This window comes from Haliotis cracherodii, unplaced genomic scaffold (assembly GCF_022045235.1).
Source record: "Haliotis cracherodii isolate W230 unplaced genomic scaffold, xgHalCrac1.p SCAF_14, whole genome shotgun sequence".
Lineage (NCBI taxonomy): Eukaryota > Metazoa > Mollusca > Gastropoda > Lepetellida > Haliotidae > Haliotis > Haliotis cracherodii.
In genome coordinates this window covers 33,167,178-33,189,791 of record NW_027266269.1, presented here as the reverse complement: position 1 = coordinate 33,189,791, position 22,614 = coordinate 33,167,178, and the positions used below count along the sequence as shown (strand labels likewise).

General features: G+C 41.2%; 1 protein-coding gene across 1 annotated transcript in view; it reads right to left on the bottom strand.

Annotated features, from left to right (window-relative positions):
- Positions 1-22,614, bottom strand: part of LOC139461200 (calexcitin-2-like) — a 65,171-nt gene that overhangs the window by 5,759 nt on the left and 36,798 nt on the right. Inside the window, exons 2-4 of the mRNA XM_071242794.1 lie at positions 12,769-12,821; positions 8,921-9,031; positions 5,400-5,532 (exon numbers count right to left, since the gene is read on the bottom strand). Coding sequence (XP_071098895.1) covers positions 5,400-5,532; positions 8,921-9,031; positions 12,769-12,821 — 297 coding nt within the window. The remainder of the gene's footprint in view (positions 1-5,399; positions 5,533-8,920; positions 9,032-12,768; positions 12,822-22,614) is intronic.

Here is a 22,614-nt window from a genome sequence, read left to right as displayed (position 1 = left end):
ATAAACGTGTATGGCTAGATGTGATTTACTTTAATATAAAGTGCTTCTCAGACTCTGTGCCAGGCTGTTGTCAGACTGTTTATGTGTCATCGCACCCCGATGGCACTGGACGTTGTCCATGTTTTCATGTGTGGTTGGCCCGGCCTCATTCCATCACTCACAGACCGGGGCAGTGGGGTAGCCTCGTGGTTAAAGCGTTCGCTTATCACGCCGAGGACCCAGGTTCAATTCCCCACATGGGTACAAAGTGTGAAGCCCATTTCTGGTGTCCCCCGCCGTGATATTGCTGGTGTATTGCTAGAAGCGGCGTAAAACCATACTCACTCACTCATGCAAAGGTCGTAGCTCAAGGCGACCAAATGGATCGGGTGGTTAGGCTCGGTGTTACCTGTTTCATAGCGTGCCTTTTAACCCGACGGCATTGATCGTTGCTCACAATATCAATCACTGGTTTGTCTTGTCTAGAATCGATTATTAACAAGCTGACGTCAGAATATTGCTAACTGTGGCGTTAAAAAAACAATCAACTCCCAATGCAAGGTGATCTGTATTGGATTAAAGAACGATTTGAACATGTTAAGTGTGAATACTTTCTTTTAGCCATGAGTATATACCGATCTGTTATTGATCGGCTTGTCAGGAAAGGACAGCTTTGTTGACAGCAAAGAGAAATTATCTGACGGCATATCTGTAAATAGAATTACTCCTCCACTCGCAAACCAGGTATGTGAAAGGTTTTTCGCATTTTCGGTTCAGAGAATAAGCCATTATACTCCCAACATTCCCAAAAGGTGACGAAGGAGACGTTAAGTCTGACTGTAGTTCGGGCTCACTGTCAGAGCGCAATGAAGCTATCTGTCAAATAGATCTGTTCGTAATCGTGGAACAACTTCGGATTCCTGTGTGATCTTCCTGTCCGCCAGAAAGGCAATTGCAGTGCCGTTGATTTGGGGCAGAATTTTTTATTTTTTTTTATATTTGGGGCAGATTTGACACGGTCAGTTGAAAGAGTTACTTATACAAATAAAAGCGACAAAACCCTTTCTGCGAGCAGTAATCTCTGCTACCAGCAAAGACAGTTGTGATTCCGACAATGTCATAAGCATTGTGTTCAATCAAATAGTGATGACACCAGTTGTAAAACCTATTCATAATTCCCCCGGATTCCAAGTCTTTTTCATCGTTGCAAGTCTTCCTTGTACGTTCGCAACTCGTCCTTCAGGGGAAACCCTCGTTAATGTTCTTTATGAATTGACTGGCACACGCACCTATATTTTCTTATACACCTGTGCGTGTTGCAGGAAGCCGTTGCGTGGCGTGTATGCTGCTATTCGGCGTCGGGCGGTGGATGCATGCCTTTTGACGCAAATTGTGTGAATGGCGGGTGCTACCTGGTATTGCAGAACATGCTTACCCTTTTCGCGAACACTGGTGTCATCACTGATTTTAAGTGGTATATTCATATATTTGCACTGCTATTTTGCCCTTTGTGCCGGGTGGAATCTGTTTCGTTGGATGACCTAGAATGGTTGTTCTCTTGCATTGACAATATCTGGATCACTTTGGTCCTTCTCTAGTGTGGAGCTGACCCGACGTGATCTGACTTAAATACTGTTCAAGGCGGCGTTAAGACGCCTCACTAACCCTTGAAGATCCGGGGTAGAATGGATCTTCGGCGACCCATGCTTGCGGCTATGCTTGTCTTAGGAGGCGACTAACGGGATCGGGTGGTCAGGCTCGCTGACTTGGTTGATGCATGTCATCAATCCCAATTGCGGGGATCGATGCTCATGATGTCAATCACTATATTGTCTGGTCCAGACTCGATTATTTACAGACCGCCGTCATGTAGCTTGAGTATTGGTGAGTACAGCGTCAAACATCAAAAAACCAAACCTAATATCATGGTCCTTGTAATGGCTATAGAGACGTTTTCGGGTGGTCAGGCTCGCTGTATTGGTTGATGCTTGCCATCTTATCACAATTTCGTGGCTCGATGCTCATGATGTCAGTCACTGGATTGTCTGGTCTAGACTCGATTATATGCAGACCGCCGTCATATAGCTGAGATATTGCCAAATACGGCTTTAAACAACAAACAAAAAACAACAACACCAGCGCCCGTGGAAATATTAGTTTTTCATGACATTGAACATAAGCATGCAGTTGTGTCACGGATATATTTCGTAGTGTAATCTCGTGTGTATGTCTGTCCAATAGAAACGTTACAAAAACATCTGGGGATTTGATGGCGAGGGTCGCAACACTGCAGATATGTTTTAATACCACGCCTGACAGGGCAACGATCTGTCTCCCTGCTTCTGACTTAACTATCCGCCGACCTACCATTTTACAACGTTGTCTGTGGGAATCAAGGTTGAAGTCATTAGCTTGGAATGACGGGGTTGTTTTAAGACCTAAATAGTTTTCATCGATAAATGCACAGTTAATGTCGATGAAGCATCTTGTGCCTTTCCCTAGCGTCCACGCCTGACACACACAGAAAGAAAGAAGACATGAGACAGTTGTTCAGAATGAGTGAGTTTTAAGCCGCTTTTTGCAATATTCCAGCAATATCACGGCGGGGGATACCAGAAATGTACCCATGTGTGGAATCGAACCATGACGTTAGCGTCGCGTTGTGAATGAAGCAACGTTCTGTTGATTTCGTCATGCTAGTTCAGCATCGTATTGTGAAGAAAGCGTCGGATTGTGAAGTAAGCATCGCATTGTGAGGTAAGCATCGTGTTGTGAGGTAAGCATCGTGTTGTGAGGTAAGCATCGTGTTGTGAGGTAAGCATCGCATTGTGAGGTAAGCATCGTGTTGTGAGGTAAGCATCGTGTTGTGAGGTAAGCATCGTGTTGTGAGGTAAGCATCGTATTGTGAGGTAAGCATCGTATTGTGAGGTAAGCATCGTGTTGTGAGGTAAGCATCGTGTTGTGAGGTAAGCATCGTGTTGTGAAGTAAGCATCGTGTTGTGAGGTAAGCATCGTGTTGTAGGGTAAGCATCGTGTTGTGAGGTAAGCATCGTGTTGTGAAGTAAGCAACGTGTTGTGAGGTAAGCATCGTGTTGTGGGGTAAGCATCGCATTGTGAGGTAAGCATCGTAATGTGAGGTAAGCAACGTGTTGTGAGGTAAGCGTCGTGTTGTGAGGTAAGCAACGTGTTGTGAGGTAAGCGTCGTGTTGTGAGGTAAGCATCGTAATGTGAGGTAAGCATCGTATTGTGAGGTAAGCATCGTGTTGTGAGGTAAGCATCGTGTTGTGAGGTAAGCATCGTAATGTGAGGTAAGCAACGTATTGTGAGGTAAGCATCGTGTTGTGGGGTAAGCATCGCATTGTGAGGTAAGCATCGTAATGTGAGGTAAGCAACGTGTTGTGAGGTAAGCGTCGTGTTGTGAGGTAAGCAACGTGTTGTGAGGTAAGCGTCGTGTTGTGAGGTAAGCATCGTAATGTGAGGTAAGCATCGTATTGTGAGGTAAGCATCGTGTTGTGAGGTAAGCATCGTGTTGTGAGGTAAGCATCGTAATGTGAGGTAAGCATCGTATTGTGAGGTAAGCATCGTGTTGTGAGGTAAGCATCGCATTGTGAGGTAAGCATCGTGTTGTGAGGTAAGCATCGTGTTGTGAGGTAAGCATCGTGTTGTGAGGTAAGCATCGTGTTGTGAGGTAAGCATCGTATTGTGAGGTAAGCATCGTGTTGTGAGGTAAGCATCGTGTTGTGAAGTAAGCATCGTGTTGTGAGGTAAGCATCGTGTTGTAGGGTAAGCATCATGTTGTGAGGTAAGCATCGTGTTGTGGGGTAAGCATCGCATTGTGAGGTAAGCATCGTGTTGTGAGGCAAGCATCGTGTTGTGAGGTAAGCATCGTAATGTGAGGTAAGCAACGTGTTGTGAGGTAAGCGTCATGTTGTGAGGTAAGCATCGTAATGTGAGGTAAGCATCGTATTGTGAGGTAAGCATCGTGTTGTGAGGTAAGCATCGTGTTGTGAGGTAAGCATCGTAATGTGAGGTAAGCAACGTATTGTGAGGTAAGCATCGTGTTGTGAGGTAAGCATCGTAATGTGAGGTAAGCATCGTATTGTGAGGTAAGCATCGTGTTGTGGTGTAAGCATCGTGTTGTGGGGTAAGCATCGTGTTGTGAGGTAAGCATCGTGTTGTGAGGTAAGCATCGTATTGTGAGGTAAGCATCGTGTTGTGAGGTAAGCATCGTGTTGTGAGGTAAGCATCGTGTTGTGGGGTAAGGAACACGTTGTGAGGTAAGCATCGTATTGTGAGGTAAGCATCGTATTGTGAGGTAAGCATCGTGTTGTGGGGTAAGGAACACGTTGTGAGGTAAGCATCGTATTGTGAGGTAAGCAACGTATTGTGAGGTAAGCATCGTGTTGTGAGGTAAGCATCGTAATGTGAGGTAAGCATCGTATTGTGAGGTAAGCATCGTGTTGTGGTGTAAGCATCGTGTTGTGGGGTAAGCATCGTGTTGTGAGGTAAGCATCGTGTTGTGAGGTAAGCATCGTATTGTGAGGTAAGCATCGTGTTGTGAGGTAAGCATCGTGTTGTGAGGTAAGCATCGTGTTGTGGGGTAAGGAACACGTTGTGAGGTAAGCATCGTGTTGTGAGGTAAGCATCGTATTGTGAGGTAAGCATCGTATTGTGAAGTAAGCATCATAATTTTGGGGAAGCAACGCATTGTAGGGTAAACATCGTATTGTGAGGTATACATCGTATTGTAAGGTAAGCATCGTATGGTAAGTTAAGCATTGTATTGTGAGGTCAGCATCGTATTGTGAGGTAAGCAACGTATTGTGAAGTAAACAACGTATTGTGAAGTAAGCATCTTGTTGTGAGGTAAGCATCGTGTTGTAGGGTAAGCATCGTGTTGTGAGGTAAGCATCGTGTTGTGAGGTAAGCATCGTGTTGTGAGGTAAGCATCGTGTTGTGAGGTAAGCATCGTGTTGTGAGGTAAGCATCGTGTTGTGAGGTAAGCATCGTGTTGTGAGGTAAGCATCGTGTTGTGAGGTAAGCATCGTATTGTGAGGTAAGCATCGTGTTGTGAGGTAAGCATCGTGTTGTGAGGTAAGCATCGTGTTGTGAAGTAAGCATCGATAGTGAAGTAAGCAACGTAATGTGAAGTAAGCAACGTAATGTGAGGTAAGCATCGCATTGTGAGGTAAGCATCGTGTTGTGAGGTAAGCATCGTGTTGTGAAGTAAGCATCGTGTTGTGGGGTAAGCATCGTATTGTGAGGTAAGCATCGTGTTGTAGGGTAAGCATCATGTTGTGAGGTCAACAACGTATTGTGAAGTAAGCATCGAATTGTGAAGTAAACGTCGTATCGTGAAGTAAACGTCGCATTGTGAGGTAAGCATCGTATTGTGAGGTAAACAAGGTTTTGCAACTAACCTGACGTGTCATTGACTCTGAACATGAATTCCATGTACTTCTTCTGCCAGTGGGGAAAGCCTTTCCCCGAGCTGACGTCTCTAACGCAGGCGGACCACATTTGTACCCACTCCTCCTGCGTCACCTTGCCATCCTGCAACATATACGATAGTGGTGTGTTATTGTGTTTGTACGTTGTTGTTTTTTTTGTTTTTTATAAACATATATTTTGTCATATCTGTGGACATAATACATTTCATTACATTTAAATGGCTTCACTTACCATGCAATTGAAGTGATTGGTAGCAAACGAAACAAAATATATACAAATAGATAAAAAACATAACCAAAAAAAACCATAATGATAACTCGTACGTTCACAGAATATATTGGCGCATGTTGAATCGAATTTACTAGTATTTCTGAACAAGGGAATGAGTGCAAATTACCTGTTTGTCTCTTGTAATAACGTTATTTTCCCAACCTAAATTATCAGCAAATTTTGTTTACCATATCTTTCTCATCCACCCTCTAAGGTAATAATAAATAATTCGTAGATAAATTTATTCAATTTATTGATTACTCCATTAAAATACACGCGTGTTTTATCGATAAAATCATTAATGTTGCATTAATGTTGCGTTATCATTACGTTTATTTGGGTTCATCAAGTATACGGTATACAGTATGAAACAAACCCAATTACCTTATCAGACAATATCATTGTTTATCATGAATTCCAACTGCGGTTAACTTTTGACTCCATGAAACGACAATGCTCACATATACCAACAAAGGTTAATGCAAGTCGAAGTCTAGTTCATCAAATGGACTTTCTGAAATATCTACAATAACTCACTCATCTCTCACCCAATGTGATCTACTTATTGTTAATGGCTGGAAGCAACTCTTAAAGATACTACGGGCGGTCGGGTAGCCCAGTGGTTAAAGCGTTCGCTCGTCACGCCGAAGACCCGGGTTCGATTCCCGACATGGGTACAATGTGTGAAGCCCATTTGTGGTGTCCCCCGCCGTGATATTGCTGGAACATTGCTAAAAGCGGCGTAAAACCATACTCACTCACTCACTCACTTAAAGATACTAAGACTAATGATAGCGTAATGAGTGAATTGCCCTCAATGCCATCAGCTCAGAACATTCCCATTTTGAAGAACATTAAGGCACACTGTTAAGATAGGGATCCTTTGACATTCATGCGTTATCAATAAACCAAAAGCTTTACAAATCGGGCCTGATACATTACATGGCAAGGCGAAATCCATGGGGACTTAATGTCAGAGTTCATATGTATCTGGTCGTCGCCTTCCATTTGGCAAAGCTCTGAATTATTTAACTAGTAGCTATAACAGTACAGTGATCTTTGTATCTATTCGTAGAAATCGATGTCAAATCATATGTTCTAATCTGAAGCGTTTCATCGTTTGCCATTTAGCCGTGGTAAATACAAATAGTCGGACCAGACACCAGGGAAGATATCAATTGTTTGGATTTATATGATGAAGAAATAAGACTACTTCACTGGTGCGCTTGATTAAAATCAAATCGGCAAAGCCCTTTAGTACTCATAAGCACTATCTGCTGAAAACATTCCATCTGATAATTCCAAGCTGGATGAATCAACTGTGTAAATATATTTCCTGAACTGTGTTTTACTATGTTTTATATTTGTATCGGTACCAATATCATTTTCATATATCCCGAGACCCGTGAAGAACCGGGTAGAATGGGTCTTCGGCAAGCTATGCTTGTCGTAAAAGGCGACCATGCTTGTCTTAAGAGGGTGGTCAGGTTCGCTAACTTGGTTGATGCATGTCATCATATCCCAATTATGTGCATCGATGCTCATTATGTCAATCACTGGATTGTCTGGTTCAGACTCCATTATTTACCGACCGCCGTCATGTAGCTAGAATATGGCAGAGGGCAACGTTAAACAATGACAAACAAACAAACAAACAAACACATATACCCAGATCCGATGGTACCAATAACTTCAGATAGATTTAAAATAATACTATCTCTAAGTATCCTTATCTGTGTAACTCTCTTTCTCTCTCTCATCCCCATTCCTTTCTCTCTCCTCGCTCTCATTCTCTCGCCCTCACTCTCTCGTCGCTCTTTCTCTCTCACTCTCTCTATTTCCCTCACACTCTCTCTCCCTTTCTCATATGAATAAGTGTATCTTTTTATCTTTTTTTATATCCCGCCCAGTGTACTACTATGCCTTTTAAATAGATTTGTTCAATAGTGCTAACCTTTTCATATATCCTAACATAGGTAATACTTTGCTTTTGAGAGGCGTGTATTGTAACTTGAATAATACTTTTTTGTATACGCTGATGTTTGTAATACTGTGTATTGTACATATATTATTATAGTAACTGGTATGTTGTTGTTTTTTATCTTACCTGTGTAATTTTATGCCTAGTAGATTATTAACTTCAATCGTATCATGTTTATAAGTCCTGTACTGTGTACTTTACATTTGTTTTACATATATTAACATCAATAATGATATCTTAGTTTGTATCCTGATCTTTGCGTTATTATATCTTTAGTAATGATATACGTTTAATATCTACTGATATATGATATGTAGAAAAACGATTATTTCGGTTTGGAAAACTGATGTTTTCACTTTTCCATATATCTAGATCTATGTTTAGGAAGAATGCACAATGGAGTTTTATTCTAAGATGCTTCGCCACTTCATCCTGCGATCAAGTACACTTTTTAAGGTACGTCATAATTAGATGACGTCATGACGCTGTTCAAATAACCTCCCTCGTCATCTAAAGTATCCCTGGTAACATCGTTCTTTCATCACTGTCAATACAAGATGGCGCATCCAAATCAGTTATCGGTGCAACAGTTTTTTTCAACTCTTCGAATATTTGAATGTTATCACCTTGTAAGAAATATGGACAGATGATGTCAACCATCCCCCATGCCGCAGACTTGTCCAAAACATTATTAAAAAATAGTGTCTGTACCGAAGCCTTCACAAAATCGGAGACGGGCGTTGGTTCGATAGGAATTATGTATCTCAGGACAAAAGACTATTTTACCAGCAAAGCACTTGGACGCAAGCTTCGTCGTGCTTTAGTTAGAATAGTTCAGGGCAAAACTATACTTTTAAACTGCACAAAGGAACGGAAGCCTTTTAGGGTCATTTTTTTTTCTTGAAATTTCAAGATACCTACTTGAAATGTCAAGATACTAAGCTGCAATTTTAAGACACTAACTTGAAAATTTCAGATACTAAGCTGAAATTTCAAGAAACATACCACGTTGATATTTAAAAATAATAAGTAGAAATTTTAAGATTATAACTTTAAATTTCAACTTAGTATCTTGAAATTTTAAGTAAAAATATAAGACACAAATGGCCCTAAAAGGCTCCCGTACATAGGGGTTGAGCAAACTTTATTTCTTAAGTACATACACAAACACTGCTGACTTAGATTCCTAAGGGATGATTAGGGTTACGTCTAGGACACTTCACGCCTATGGGTTCTCACCTTGTTTTCATCAGCGATACCTTTAAGTCCCTCCCATATCAGGGACAGCGTTTCCTGAGCCTCATTATAATTGTCACCTCCTTTAGGCCAGCCATGGATCGTACAGATGTTCTGGAAGGGAAGATGTGACGTATTAATGAGTGAGCAGGTTAGACTCGGCTTTTACAGTTTGGAGTCATACCAACGGGGCAAGGGTGGGTGTGCAGAGTTACGTCCCTTAGGCGCATAGCTTTGGCAAATACACGTGAACGAGCATAGCTCTGGCAAATACACGTGAACGAGCATAGCTCTGGCAAATACACGTGAACGAGCATAGCTCTGGCAGAAACACGTGAACGAGCATAGCTTTGGCAAATACACGTGAACGAGCATAGCTTTGGCAAATACATGTGAACGAGCATAGCTCTGGCAAAAACACGTGAACGAGTAAAGCTCTGGAAAATACACGTGAACGAGCATAGAGCTGACAAATACACATGAACTAGCACAATTCTGGCAAATACACGTAAACGAGCATGTGAGTGAGTGAGTATGGTTTATTTGATAGTGATTCATAAACACATACTTACGAAATAGTCGGAGTGGTGCAATGGACTGCGTCTAGCAGATATTTCTTATAATCATGGTAAAGTGTGGTCACGTTTTTGTATTTTACTGTCATATGTGTTTATTTTATATTTTACTTTTGGGGCGAATTTTACAATATATGTTTATTTTCCTTTTCCAATTTGTGTTTTTGCTTACGTGCCATTTGTGTCCAATTTGTGCGAACATTAGGGACCGTTTCGTTGACTTCGTCCTTTTTAGTCTTCGATTATTTGCTGTAAATATTTATCAATATATCCAGGATATCATCACCAGGCTAGACAACGCTCTGTGGTATTACATTTCTTTAGAATTATTGCCAGTAGCTCATCGCCAGACAGCACACATGTCCCATGTCTCTTGACCGGCTACAGCAACGACCAGTCGACCAAAAATTATGGTAAGTACATTTATTGAGAAGAAATTCCATTTCCCTTCACTGTAGCAACCAACTATTAAGCACTGCCTCAAGTAACGTCAGAAACCCGAATTAGCAAATTTTGTACTTCCAACTTCTCGCCTTGGTTCAATATTCACTTGAGGCTGAATTACTGATAAATTGCCACTGACATGGTCATGGAGAGTGTTTGGTTGAGGGCTTTCTAAATAATAGGATCTGGTGGTTTCCTGTGGAATGTATTGTGTAGAATAATGTCGTTCTGGTCCACCAAACATTCCTGTTCCTTTTCCTATTTGGTTTGTGATGGGCATTTTGATGGGTAGAGTCCCTTCATCACATTGTCAGTCGTCTTTGTATGAATCCAGTGTAATATGATTCAGTTGTCTGGGATTTAGGTTACTTCCATTCAATAACAGGAATTAATGAAGACTGGTGTTTGTGGAGCTATTGCTGAGTGCCCAACCGACATCGCAGGAGGTGAGGTGAGATGAAATGGTGTGCGTGTGTGTGTCTGTGTGTGTGCGTGTGTGTGTCTGTGTGTGTGTGTGTGTCTGTGTGTGGGTGTGTGTGTCTGTGTGTGGGTGGCGCTGCTTGTACTAGTCCTGACTGATACCGATTTATAGTGCCAGCCTACTGAGATACCATGCCGCAGTTTAACATGAATACCCCACTCAGACACAGTATACTGACTCCGAGCCGACCGGTTCTTGTTTTAGCTCCTTAATGCCGAGCGCCAGGCAGGGCAACAACAAGTACTATCTTTTGACGTCCTTTGGTATGACGCGGCCGGGGATCGAACCCGGTTATCATGTATACATACACTTTTAAATAATTCTGGATTATCTTATGTATGGCTAAAGCAACACTTCATTTCTTCTCCCTGGTCCAAATTTGTCGTATCAACAAATCTATATGACATCAGTCGGCAACACTGGCAGGCGGATAATTCGAATTCCTCAATGGTGCATATTACGTATATTCCAAAACGAACTCAAACTTGAAAACTGTATCCCTAAACTGCCTCTACATTTGGCTTCACACTTACCCTTTTGTAGGACTTTCTGCCACCGCTTACCAATTGAAGTCGGGAGATGAAATAAATTACCCCTACCAGAGCGCTAATGTACTCTTTGTCATCGATACAATACTGGAGATGAATATCATTACATTTCTGAGTGTCAATATTTTAACTGAGAACGAAAGATATAACTACCTATATGTTATTAAGGTGCACCGAATATGTTAGTTTTTCAATTTCTCTTGCAATGTACAAAATCGGAATCGTGAAAAGTCGAAGCACATTTTGTAATATCCTCATCAAATGTGTTGAATCCGTATTGCAAACCCTCTTTGTTTTGGTCATGCATTTGTACTTCAGATACACAGTATATCGGCGTGAAAGCAAATAAAGCTCTGTTCTCTCTGTTCTATTTTGAAGCTCGGAAATGAAGAGGCATATAGTGTTCGTGGTATTTTTTTAATACTGGTAGAAGAAGAAGAAGAAGAAGAAGAGAAGAAGAAGAAGGAGAAAAAAAGAAGAAGCAGAAGAAGAAGAAGAAGAGAAGAAGAAGAAGAAGAGAAGAAGCAGAAGAAGAAGAAGAAGAAGAGAAGAAGAAGAAGAAGAAGAAGAGAAGAAGCAGAAGAAGAAGAAGAGAAGAAGCAGAAGAAGAAGAAGAAGAGAAGAAGAAGAAGAAGAAGAGAACAAGAAGAGAAGAAGAAGAAGAAGAAGAAGAAAAAGAAGAAGAGAAGAAGAAGAAGAAGAAGAAGAAGAAGAAGAAGAAAAAGAAGAAGAAGAAGAAGAAGAAGAAGAGAAGAAGAAGAAGAAGAAGCATGAAAAGTCTTATTCCAATGTCATGACTCGTAACTCCGGGTCTCTTCTGTATCCTGACTATTGCTTATGTGGCGTTAAGCAATTTTCCCTCACTCAAAGTCTAGACTGAGGTTCGCTGCTGCAGATATTGTTCTTTTTAGAGATAAGGTTATATCAAGTCGATTTCGAGAAACATGCACACCGATATGGCGAACAAATACAAACAACTGGGTATGTGTCCGTCAGCAGTGTCGGTGTTCCTGGGTGACCCAGAGCTTGATTCCTGGACCTTCAGCACCGTCGTGTGTGCGTGTGCGTGTGCGTGTGCGTGTGCGTGTGTGTGTGTGTGGCGTGTGTGTGTGTGTGTGTGTGTGTGTGTGTGTGTGTGTGTGTGTGTGTGTGTGTGTGGCGTGTGTGTGTGGCGTGTGTGTGTGGCGTGTGTTAGTGGCGTGTGTTGGTGGCGTGTGTGTGTTTGTGTGTGTGTGTGTGTGTGGCGTGTGTGTGTGTGGCGCGTATGTGAGTGTGTTGTGTGTGTGCATGCGTGTTGGGTGAAGGAGGTGGCGCATTGTGGGGTGGGGTGAATTAATTCTATTCACAGGGTCGAGAGATACATACGTGTGGCGTGTGTGTGTGGCGTGTGTGTTAGTGTCGTGTGTGTGTGTGATTGTGTGTGTGTGCGCGCGCGTGCGTGCGTGCGTGCGTGCGTGTGTGTTAGTGTCGTGTGTGGTTGTGTGTGCATCGTGTGTTTTTGTGTGCGTGTGCGCGCGCGCGTGCGCGTGTGTGTATCGTGTGTGTGCGAGCGTGTGTGTTTGTGTGTGTATAGTGTGTGTTTGTGTGCGTGAGTGTGCGCGCGCGTGTGTGTGTTAGTGTCGTGTGTGTGTGTGTATGTTGTGTGTGTGTGCATGCGTGTTGGGTGAAGGAGGTCGCGCATTGTGGGGTGGGGTGAATTAATTCTATTCACAAGGTCGAGATATATATATCAACACGTTTACGATATGAAGCACATGATTACTTAAGTAAATGATATATGTTGCTATAAGAAACAATGCTCACGTTAATGGCCTGTTCGAAGTCTTCTTTCTCGATGACGCCATCTTTGTTAGTGTCTGAAAGAGAACACATTGAATACATCAGTTATATACAGGTATGACCTATATCATCTGACTAGCGGTGACATACACTGCAGGACCACCGAAAGCATACACCTGGAAATTGGATCTAAAATTACAAATGTTATCAAAACGTAACAAAACTGAACCAGACGCCGATACACAACTAGGATACCCGTATAAAATACGTCACCACCGAATAACCATTTCCTGTTTGGTATATTTTAGCCACCATTAAACATGGGTGTATTCAAGGTAGACACAATTTATGGAAAGCAGCTGCTTTAATTCTGTAAAAAGCGACGTTTCGGTATAGATCCTTATACCGTTGTCAAGCAAGAGTTGCTTGACAACGGTGTAAGGATCTATACCGAAAATTGTGTCTACCTTGTCATCCGTCAACTTCTAAGTAATGACTATCAAACAATTTTATGGGTATATACGTAATACAGTAAACGTAATATAACGAACATGCTTATAACGAACTAAATTTAGTGGCCCCTCTAAGTTCGTTATAACCGTAGTTTACTGTAGTTATACCATGTTTCCAAATAAGATAATACTACAATGAACTGCATCAAAATGCTTTTCAGAGAAATGTAACAGATGACGTCACAATCAAATGACATCACTACACAGCAACCGAAGCCTTGAAAAAGGACTAGCGCCCTTTTACAGCAGATGGCCACCGAAGCTTGTGAGCTGTACGTTAGGCACAAAAAGACAATGGTTATTACGGTTTACAAATTGAAAAGTACGAAGAACGATTTTGGATGATAAATAGAACCTCACCCTCGTGTCTTTTGTCATTACATATATCAACACTGGTCGTTAAAAGTTAGAATTTCCACGCCAAGCTTTGGAGACTTCAACTGTTGTCGTCTCATGTTAGTATTTGATATCAAAATATTCTCTTTCCCTCTCTCTCTCTTTCTCCCTCTCGCTCTCTCTCCAAAAAACAAACTCAAAGGAAACAACTGGAACTAGATTCAGTCTGCGTCAGTGATATCCTGGTTTTCAGAGTACACATGAGATCGCGAAGGTCACACCGGAAATACAGAATTAACATAATATTTTTCATTTCTTGTTAATCACTCTATTTTCATGGTTACCTCATCTCGTGATGACTAGGTAAAGTCAGTCAGAGAGTGAGTGAAGTATTCCAGTTAAAACTGGAACTAGAACCCACGAACCTCGGTTCCTGGCCTGGCCAAGGGTCGCAACTATTCACAGCAAAGTGCAGCGCCTAAGACGCCTGGACCTGTCATGCCCCTACTGCAACTCATACATGCACACATACACACACCCCACACACCCAATAATATGTTTTCTATCTAACGAATTAATACCTAACAAATGTATTCTAAATTGAACTAATGACTATATCCAGGGTGCCTGTTAACATTTTTAATACACGTTTCAAAGATTGACATTTTTTTAAAAAAAAACGTATTGTAAGCATTGGTGAGTGAGTTTGACTTCAGAACGCCGCTTTGAACGGTGTTTCAGGTATATCACGTCGTTTCTGTGTGATGTGGAAGAAAAGCTCAAAGTGATGCAGATCTTAGATATTACCACTTTGCTGAACGGTTATAGTGATGAAAACAAAAACAAAACACGAACTGGGCGATTCTGGGATTCGAACCCAAGACCACAGTTTCTGGCACGCCATTCTGCACAAAGAAGACAAGTCCAGTCATGCTCCACTATACCTCAAAACGCCTTAATTTACAGTTCCGAGCGAATGTTTATAAACAATGAATTGGTCCAGTGAAGACTGGGGAAAGAATTGATTTGCAAACACATGACCTCTACCATGTTTGAAATGTAAACTTGTGACCTTTGTTTATTGTTTTTGAAGATGATATATCAGTTTTGTATCTTTTTAAAACAAATTTAAAGGTTTTAATCAAATTAAAATAAAATATGATATAAATATGTTGACTGGACGTCAGTACAGTTTAGTTTTTTATATAATATCGCTAACTTAAGATACTGACAATTGGAAATAAAACATATGATACAATCAACTCATATGTATAGTTTCTTTTGCTCTTCAGTATATTTAGCACATACCCATTTCTAACACTCATTGTATAAAGCCAGTATGACACTCGCGCTGACATAAAAATCCCTATTCAAAGACCACCAGATAAAACAAGGCAAACGTATGACAACATCAGACCTAAAAAAGACCCTCTGAAGTTCACATGTAACAAGAATGAAACCCCCAAGGCATTTACGACGACATAACGTGCCTTTAATGGCTTGTACACCAAGTGTATTCTAAAACACGCACGTTAGTTTTAAACTGCAAATTGTATAATGGCTGTCTTTTGTTACCACACAACGCCAGTTGTAACATTACGCTTATATATTGTGTTTATATTGAATAAATAAACAGGGCAAGGTTTCTGCAAACAACTCTTGTTCTGGACGATAATGGTTGTCTCAGGTTAAAATGGTGCTTTGGAATACTGAAGGATTCACATAAAGCAAGCTAACAGCTCGTCACTTCAACACGCCCATTTAATATATATCGTTTTCGGGCGTATTCTCTTCTGTCATGTTATAGAAAAGAGACGCTTTAACCCTTCAAAACAGTCATTATCTTCGATCGTGCACGTCCCCAGACGGCATTGCCTGTAGGCGCTTCCGTAGTATTGAATGTCGCCTATCCCCTGTCAATTATCGGTAGTTATCTAAAGTATAACCTTAGGCTGCAACTGGAGCTTGTGGAAGTGTATGGTGAGCTGCTGGAGTCATAATAAGGGGAATCGAACGACAGTTTGGAAAGTTGTAATAAAACGACAGACATGAAAGATGCTTCTGTTCGTAATTGTCCCAGCTGTGCCATTTTGAACATACCGATTCCAATTATGTTTTTAAAGCCTAATATAAAGGTTTGATATTGCCTTTTTCTGGTTATTAGAAAATGTCATTTTTAGAGAATATGTCTATATGCAGTCATTGTACGTCATACAATCAGACCAAAACCCATCAAAGATCAAATGTTTCTTTGATACACTTTCCGCACTTTTGACCAATTCTGTGTGTTTCATACACATGAAAACATGTTGTTTTGCACGCGGGTTTATCAACAGATCCGTGTGCTCTCGGATTTCTTTCTCAGCTCCCTGGGGAGGATACAATCCAAGCTGCCAAATGATGCACTAGAAAGTCAACAGCCACATTACCATCTCATCCTACAGAGCACATAGAGGCGTATTTCGAGCACAATTGCCTAAGGAAACATCACGTGTGGGTCAGTGCCTAAACGCCAGTACCTTTCCTGAGTTAAGCGTCCAACGTTAAGTAAGCTTATTTGTGACCTGGATGCTGTTATGTATTGGTTATTCAGCATCCAATCTGTTTATTTTATAATCAGTTTTAACTGGAAATAAATGACGAGAAATGGACAGTACATCAAGCAACACGTTCAAAAAGTTTCGAACCTCTCGAGCGAGGTTGTTGTGTTTGATTATTTAATTCCTAAATACCCAGAACAACTTAATTTCACTTTTGTGGCTCTTTTGGTAAATATTACCAAAAAATGCCTTTTATGTTTTCACAGTGTGTCAGTATATATCATTTTACTCTTCGGCTGATTTATTTGATGTGAAGCTTTCTTTTTGAATAGAGCAGTTACCACTATGTTCGATATTCCTTACTTTTTCCTTCAGTATATATCGTAAGTAAGACTAAGGAAAACAAATAATCCCGAAACTCAGTTTCCTATATCACTGCTCGTGTCACTACGAGTAGATGTGATCACAGACTAGGAGAACGCCTATAATTCTCTGTCCAGACATCCCGACCCTTCATGGTGAAGCTAATTGTGCAGAGTCCAACCGTTACCCCAGCCCAACTACTATATCACCGAGTGAAGACCCGACAGACACACAAAGTGTATTGCCTCATCAACCTGAAAATATCCTGATTTAATCTGGCCATTTGTTAAATATCCATCTTCGTATTACAAGTCGGTCTGACAACAGGGAAACGTGTCTCCTTGGCCACTGAGAACATAACCGGGTGACCATCTGACCTCGTCTTTCAGATATCTGTTATGTATTTCCATGCCTAAATTGCACATGGAATAACGTTTAGTTTCAATCCTTCAACTGATGGAATGATGTCCTTTCAACAGATAGTGCTATGCAATGTCTAGTCAGGTTGTGTGGCTCAGCGTTGTTTGTATGGTAAAGAAGGTATGTTTGTCTTGAAATATTGTCATTCTCGGATTGAAAGTTTGTTTTGTCTAGTAAATGCAATGGCAGCAGACATTTGTTACATTTAAAAGTTATGCAGTTTTCTTGTTCATTACGTATTGTGGAACCTTGTTAACACGAAGTCAAGGTCATAAAATGTCTAAGTTATTCTCCCAGGAAGCGCTGCCTACTCAAACCCACCCAGAACTTTTCGGAGAATGTGAAGACTTCCCAATACTGCAGCCTTCTTCATTACCAAGAGTGTCAGAAGGGACGTATTCCTGCTAGCAAACCCGGGTACTCTCCCAATGTCAGTCAACAGATTGGGAGGTACCAAACCTAAGGCACCGAGACAATGGGGAGTTGGACAACTTTGTACTCGGGATGCAAGCGTGACATTTCGAAAGCGAGGTCTGCATATTTGCCATGTTTTTCCTCAATCTTGTCAATCACATTAGTGTCGTAAGGGACAGAAAATGAAATGATATCAATAGTTCCATTGGATTTATCAAAAAGGACAAGATCAGGTTTGTTGGCCTGGATACGTCTGAGGCTGTGTACGGGCCTATTCCAAAGAATTTTATATTTATCACTTTCCATGACGCCCTCTACATATTCCGGGTCGTACCATGGATGGACCTCTGTGTAAAAAACACAAGCATGGCGAAGACGGTGATAAAATGATCGAGCTACACCATAATGTCGCTTAAGATACTGTGTTTGTGCCAAAGCTGGGCATCCACTGACAATGTGTTGGACAGTCTCATTAAATTCATTACACAACCTACATTTCATATTTACATTTTGATGTACAATCACACATTGACGGTTTCGAGTGGGAAGTGACTGGTTCTGAGCAGCAAACATAAAACCTTCTGTTTCACTTTTCAGGCCAGACGACTTCATCCAAGCAAGGACTCTGCAGGATTGCTGATCTTCTCAGCACACTGCACATAAAGGTTTCTGACACGCTCTAAGGACGCAACATAACGAATCGTGGGATGTCCACGACAGGGCCACACATTTCCCCCACAAACTGGAAAGTAATATATTTCATAAGTGAAATTAAATTGGCTTTAGACCCAAATGTGATTAGATTGACTTTATCTAAAAAAAATTGCCTTCGACTCATGGGGAATAACTACTTTAAATAGTGAAAGTTAATGACGTTCAATCTAGGCCATTGCATCAACGTATATTGAAAGAATCACTTAGCAGCATTGTAAATGTCTCCTGTGTGTACATACGTTTCTGTCGTGTCTACTGCCGTCGTTATATAAGAGCTAAAATGACGCATGCCTTCGTGAAATAGGAAATTGAAATAAAAAACGTCAAAACCTTTTCATAATCATAAAAAAACAGTCCATTGTAGGATTCTGACTTTATCGTTGGGATGTGTTTGTGAATCACTATCACAGTAGTAATGATACCAGGCGTTCGGCAGAATAACAGATTTTCGCCGCAGTTAGCAATGTTAGATAAGTATGCACCATAAGAATTAGTACATGTATTTGTAGAATGAGCAGCTCAGTGTACTCTGCCTAACGTTCCCAATACTTTTAGAGAGCGGTTTAACTGACAAACGTTCCCAATAATTTTAGATAGCGGTTTAACTGTCCAACGTTCTCAGTAATTTTAGATAGCGGTTTGACTGACCAACGTTCGCATTAGTTTTAGATGCGGTTTTATTGATGAACTTTCCCAATAATTTTAGAGAGCGGTTTAACTGTCCAATGTTCCCAATAATTTTAGATAGCGGTTTGATTGATGAACGTTCCAAATAAGTTTAGATAGCGGTTTGATTGATGAACGTTCCCAATAATTTTAGAGACCGGTTTAACTGACTAACGTCCCCAGTAATTTTAGAGAGCGGTTTAACTGACCAACGTTCCCAATAATTTTAGAGAGCGGTTTAACTGACTGACGTTCCCATTAGTTTTAGATGCGGTTTGATTGAGGAACGTTCTCAATAATTTTAGATAGCGGTTTGACCGACTAACGTGCGGTTTTAGATGCGCTTCGATTATATATATCGAAACCGCTTGCTTCTCATTTCAGTCTGTGTATTGGACAACATCTCCGGGATACATGCAAGAGGAAAGCAAGGCTATATTACTGTATCATTTGCAGGGACACGAGACACAGTGAACCATTGAGACGACGATCTGTCAAGCAGTTTGCAGCAATATATCAGTGAATGAGTTTGGTTTAACGCCGCTTTTAACAGTATTCCAGTTATATCACGGCGTGTCAGCTTAATATGGGAGGAAAGCCCGAAGTGATGAAGGTCTCAGACGTTAACCACTTCGGTGAAACCCACGCACGAGTACTGGTATGGTGCTGACAAACCTAGAAACATAATCGGGGCGAACCGGGATTCGAACCCACAATCATAGGTTTCTGGCGTGTCCAAGGGACGGAACTCTGCACAGCGAATTGCGGCACCTTAGACAACTGGGCCACCCGTGCCCCCAATATATCAGTGATATACTATATGTATTGCAGTGGGAGGAAGTCGATTCCTGTGTAGTTCAGACAGTGAATGAATTGAACTCTTTCTCAGAAGACTCGAGACAAGAGAACGATGGTTTTAGAGCTGGCAGAAAAGTGATGATGAATCAGCTTTATCCGGGTTTTCTAACCCACGATCAGGGCTTCCTGGAACGGCTAAAGACGCAACTCTTCATGAACAGATCATGAGATTGTATTATCTGGGATATATAAACTGCCGAGTAAAAGGTGTTGATGGTGGTAATAATATTTGTTTGTTTATTTGTTGTTTAACGCCGCAATATTTCAGATATATGACGGCGGTCTGTAAATAATCGAGTCTGAACCAGGCAATCCAGTGATTGACATCATGAGCATCGATCCACGCATTTGGGATCGACGCATCGACCAAGTCAGCAAGCCTGACCACACGATCCCATTAAATGCCTGTGACGACAAGCATAGTCGCCTTTTACGGCACGCATAGGCTGCTGAAGACACATTCTACCCCGCATCTTCACGGGGCGTGGTGTTTTTTACCTTAATTCCGCACCGATTTGCGAATGTGTTCAGCCCAGTAACGTTTTGATAACGTTTGTAATGCATTGGTCAAATCCAATTTTCAAGTGTATACTTTCGTTTTCCCGGCAAGGTGCGTGTCTGGGTATCAAGTCCATTTTCCAGTATGTCTTTCCAGAACTTTTGAACTATGTTCATATTTACTTTCGTTTTCAAAACCTTGCAATGCTCAATTCACAGTAGCCATGAACTGACAACACATGCAATCTGCAAACACTTCTTCTTTGTATCGGTTGTCAAGAACTGAAAGTCGTAAAATTCGATTTTACAAGAAAATTGCATTTAATTCAATAGCTTTTGCAGATAACAAGCCAAAATAAAACAATGTGTCTCATATATTTTTTGACGTTATTTACACGGTGAACTTTAGCTCAGATACAATAATGAAATAAAACCATTGCTTCATGTTGTTCAACACTCTAGGCCCTCTTTGTTCAAAGCAGCCATCTGGTCCTGCATCTGCTTCCTACCAGGATGCAGATGAACACAACCCCTTGTTGTTAAGCTCTGAAGTTCTAATAATGTGAAATTGCTTCTGTGCTCTGTACGCTGCAACAGTTCGGTCTGATCCAGTTGAAGATAGGATCTGCCATGACTATTAATAACCCAAAGATTCAAACGTGTGTCAGCGAAGCAGGATTATTAATTTTCCCTCTAGATTTAATGATTTTTATTCCTCAAACGGTTTTGGCATATATGATTGATGCGTTTATTAGGCGCATTAGGAATATCAATTAATAAACCAAAGGGGGGTTTGAACCCCATTCTAAGTTGATATTATCTCGCTATGAATATGTACACGTTTGATGTTTTGTGATATTGGGTGTTGATTGGAACAGTCAGATTTTGTATGGAGAGTAACGATAGCCAGGTGTAATTAGGAATTACATGAATAATTTGCTGTGACCTTTTTAGTCAGTTCCGGGCGTTCGGGTAGCCTAGTGGTCAAAGCGTTCGCTCGTTACGCCTACGACCCGGGTTCGATTCCCGATATGGGTACAATGTGTGAAGCCCATTTCTGGTGTCCCCCGCCGCGATATTGCTGGAATATTGCTAAAAGCGGCGTAAAACCATACTCACTCGCTCACTCATTCACTGTGGTTGACAAATCATGTTGACAAGTGTCTGCAATAACATATCTGTAATGCATTAACCAGGTTAAGTTGAATAATATTTATAAAAGATGCAAAACAATTTCCATAATCATAAGAAATTTCCGGCTGTATGATAAACTTGTGTTTTCCACGCCATCAGGGTACAGTGCACTATCAACCAAGTCAGCCAGCCTGACCACCAGATCCCGTTAGCCGCATACACAATGCAATACGTGCATTACGTGTAACTGTACGTGTCCGTCTAATTAGTCCATTAACTGTTAGATTGATATACATAGTACAATTGGAGTTTGCGGTAACAGAGATGTTTTAACGAGTTGAACCAAGCTTGCGGGAACATGCAATTTGTCTCAACGTTCCACTTGAACTAGAATGCAACAAAACAACAAAAAGAAAATCGACGCAAAAAAGTAAACAGTACCACCATCTTAATTTATGTAACGCCAGAGAATAACCAGTCTCGATTATCCGATTATAAGTGTGCTATTGACGTAAATGTAAAGCGTCAACACTAGAGTATACAAGAAAAAGCTCTGTATGAGTGAGTGAGTTAATATGGTTTTACGCCGCTTTTCGCAATATTCCAGCAATATCACGGAGTCTTCGGCGTGAGGAGCGAAAGCTTTTACCACAAGGCTACCCGACCGCCCCCGTATGGTGACCACTGATTTTGAGCGAAGCATCGTATTTGAGGTAACCATGACCATTTGAGGAAAACTTTAACGCCAGAGAATAACCAGTCTCGATTATCCGTCGAAACAGATTCCATGGGTCGTAAAAGGCAAAATACCGGTGAAAATTATATGAACAGATTCCAAAAATCAGTGACGACTCCAGGTGTATGTAAAAAGGGTAGACCTGTCCTGCCCTACCTGTAGACAAATATCCGTTAAATGTCTGTTCCTTTATTAAACAGGGGCGTATATGTACCTTGTCACTCAAAGTAAAGTAGACAATGTGTAAAAATGGAAATCGATATCTGACCATTTCACCTGTCACTCAAAATAGCAGGCAGACACAGGTAGGCTGATTTTAATGCTAGAAGCTCGAGTTACCAGCACGCTTGTCCACAATATTGATGTCACATTGACCCGAAGCCAAACGACGCTGTGGGGGTGCTCTGTCAGATTATTGCTGAGTGTGGCGTTAAACAAAAAAACAAACAAGCAACAATCCCCAGTGAGGTGATATGAGATGGGGTTTAACGTCGTGCTCAAGATTAAAGGACTTCTATTTCGACGCGCATGCACGTGTGTGTAGCTGCTTATATTAGTCCGAACTAATGTCGGTTTTTATAGTGCTAGACCATTGAAATACCATGTCACCGTTTAACATAGAGTTGTTTCTTAGTTTGTTGTTTAACGCCGCACTCAGCAATATTGAAGCTATATGACG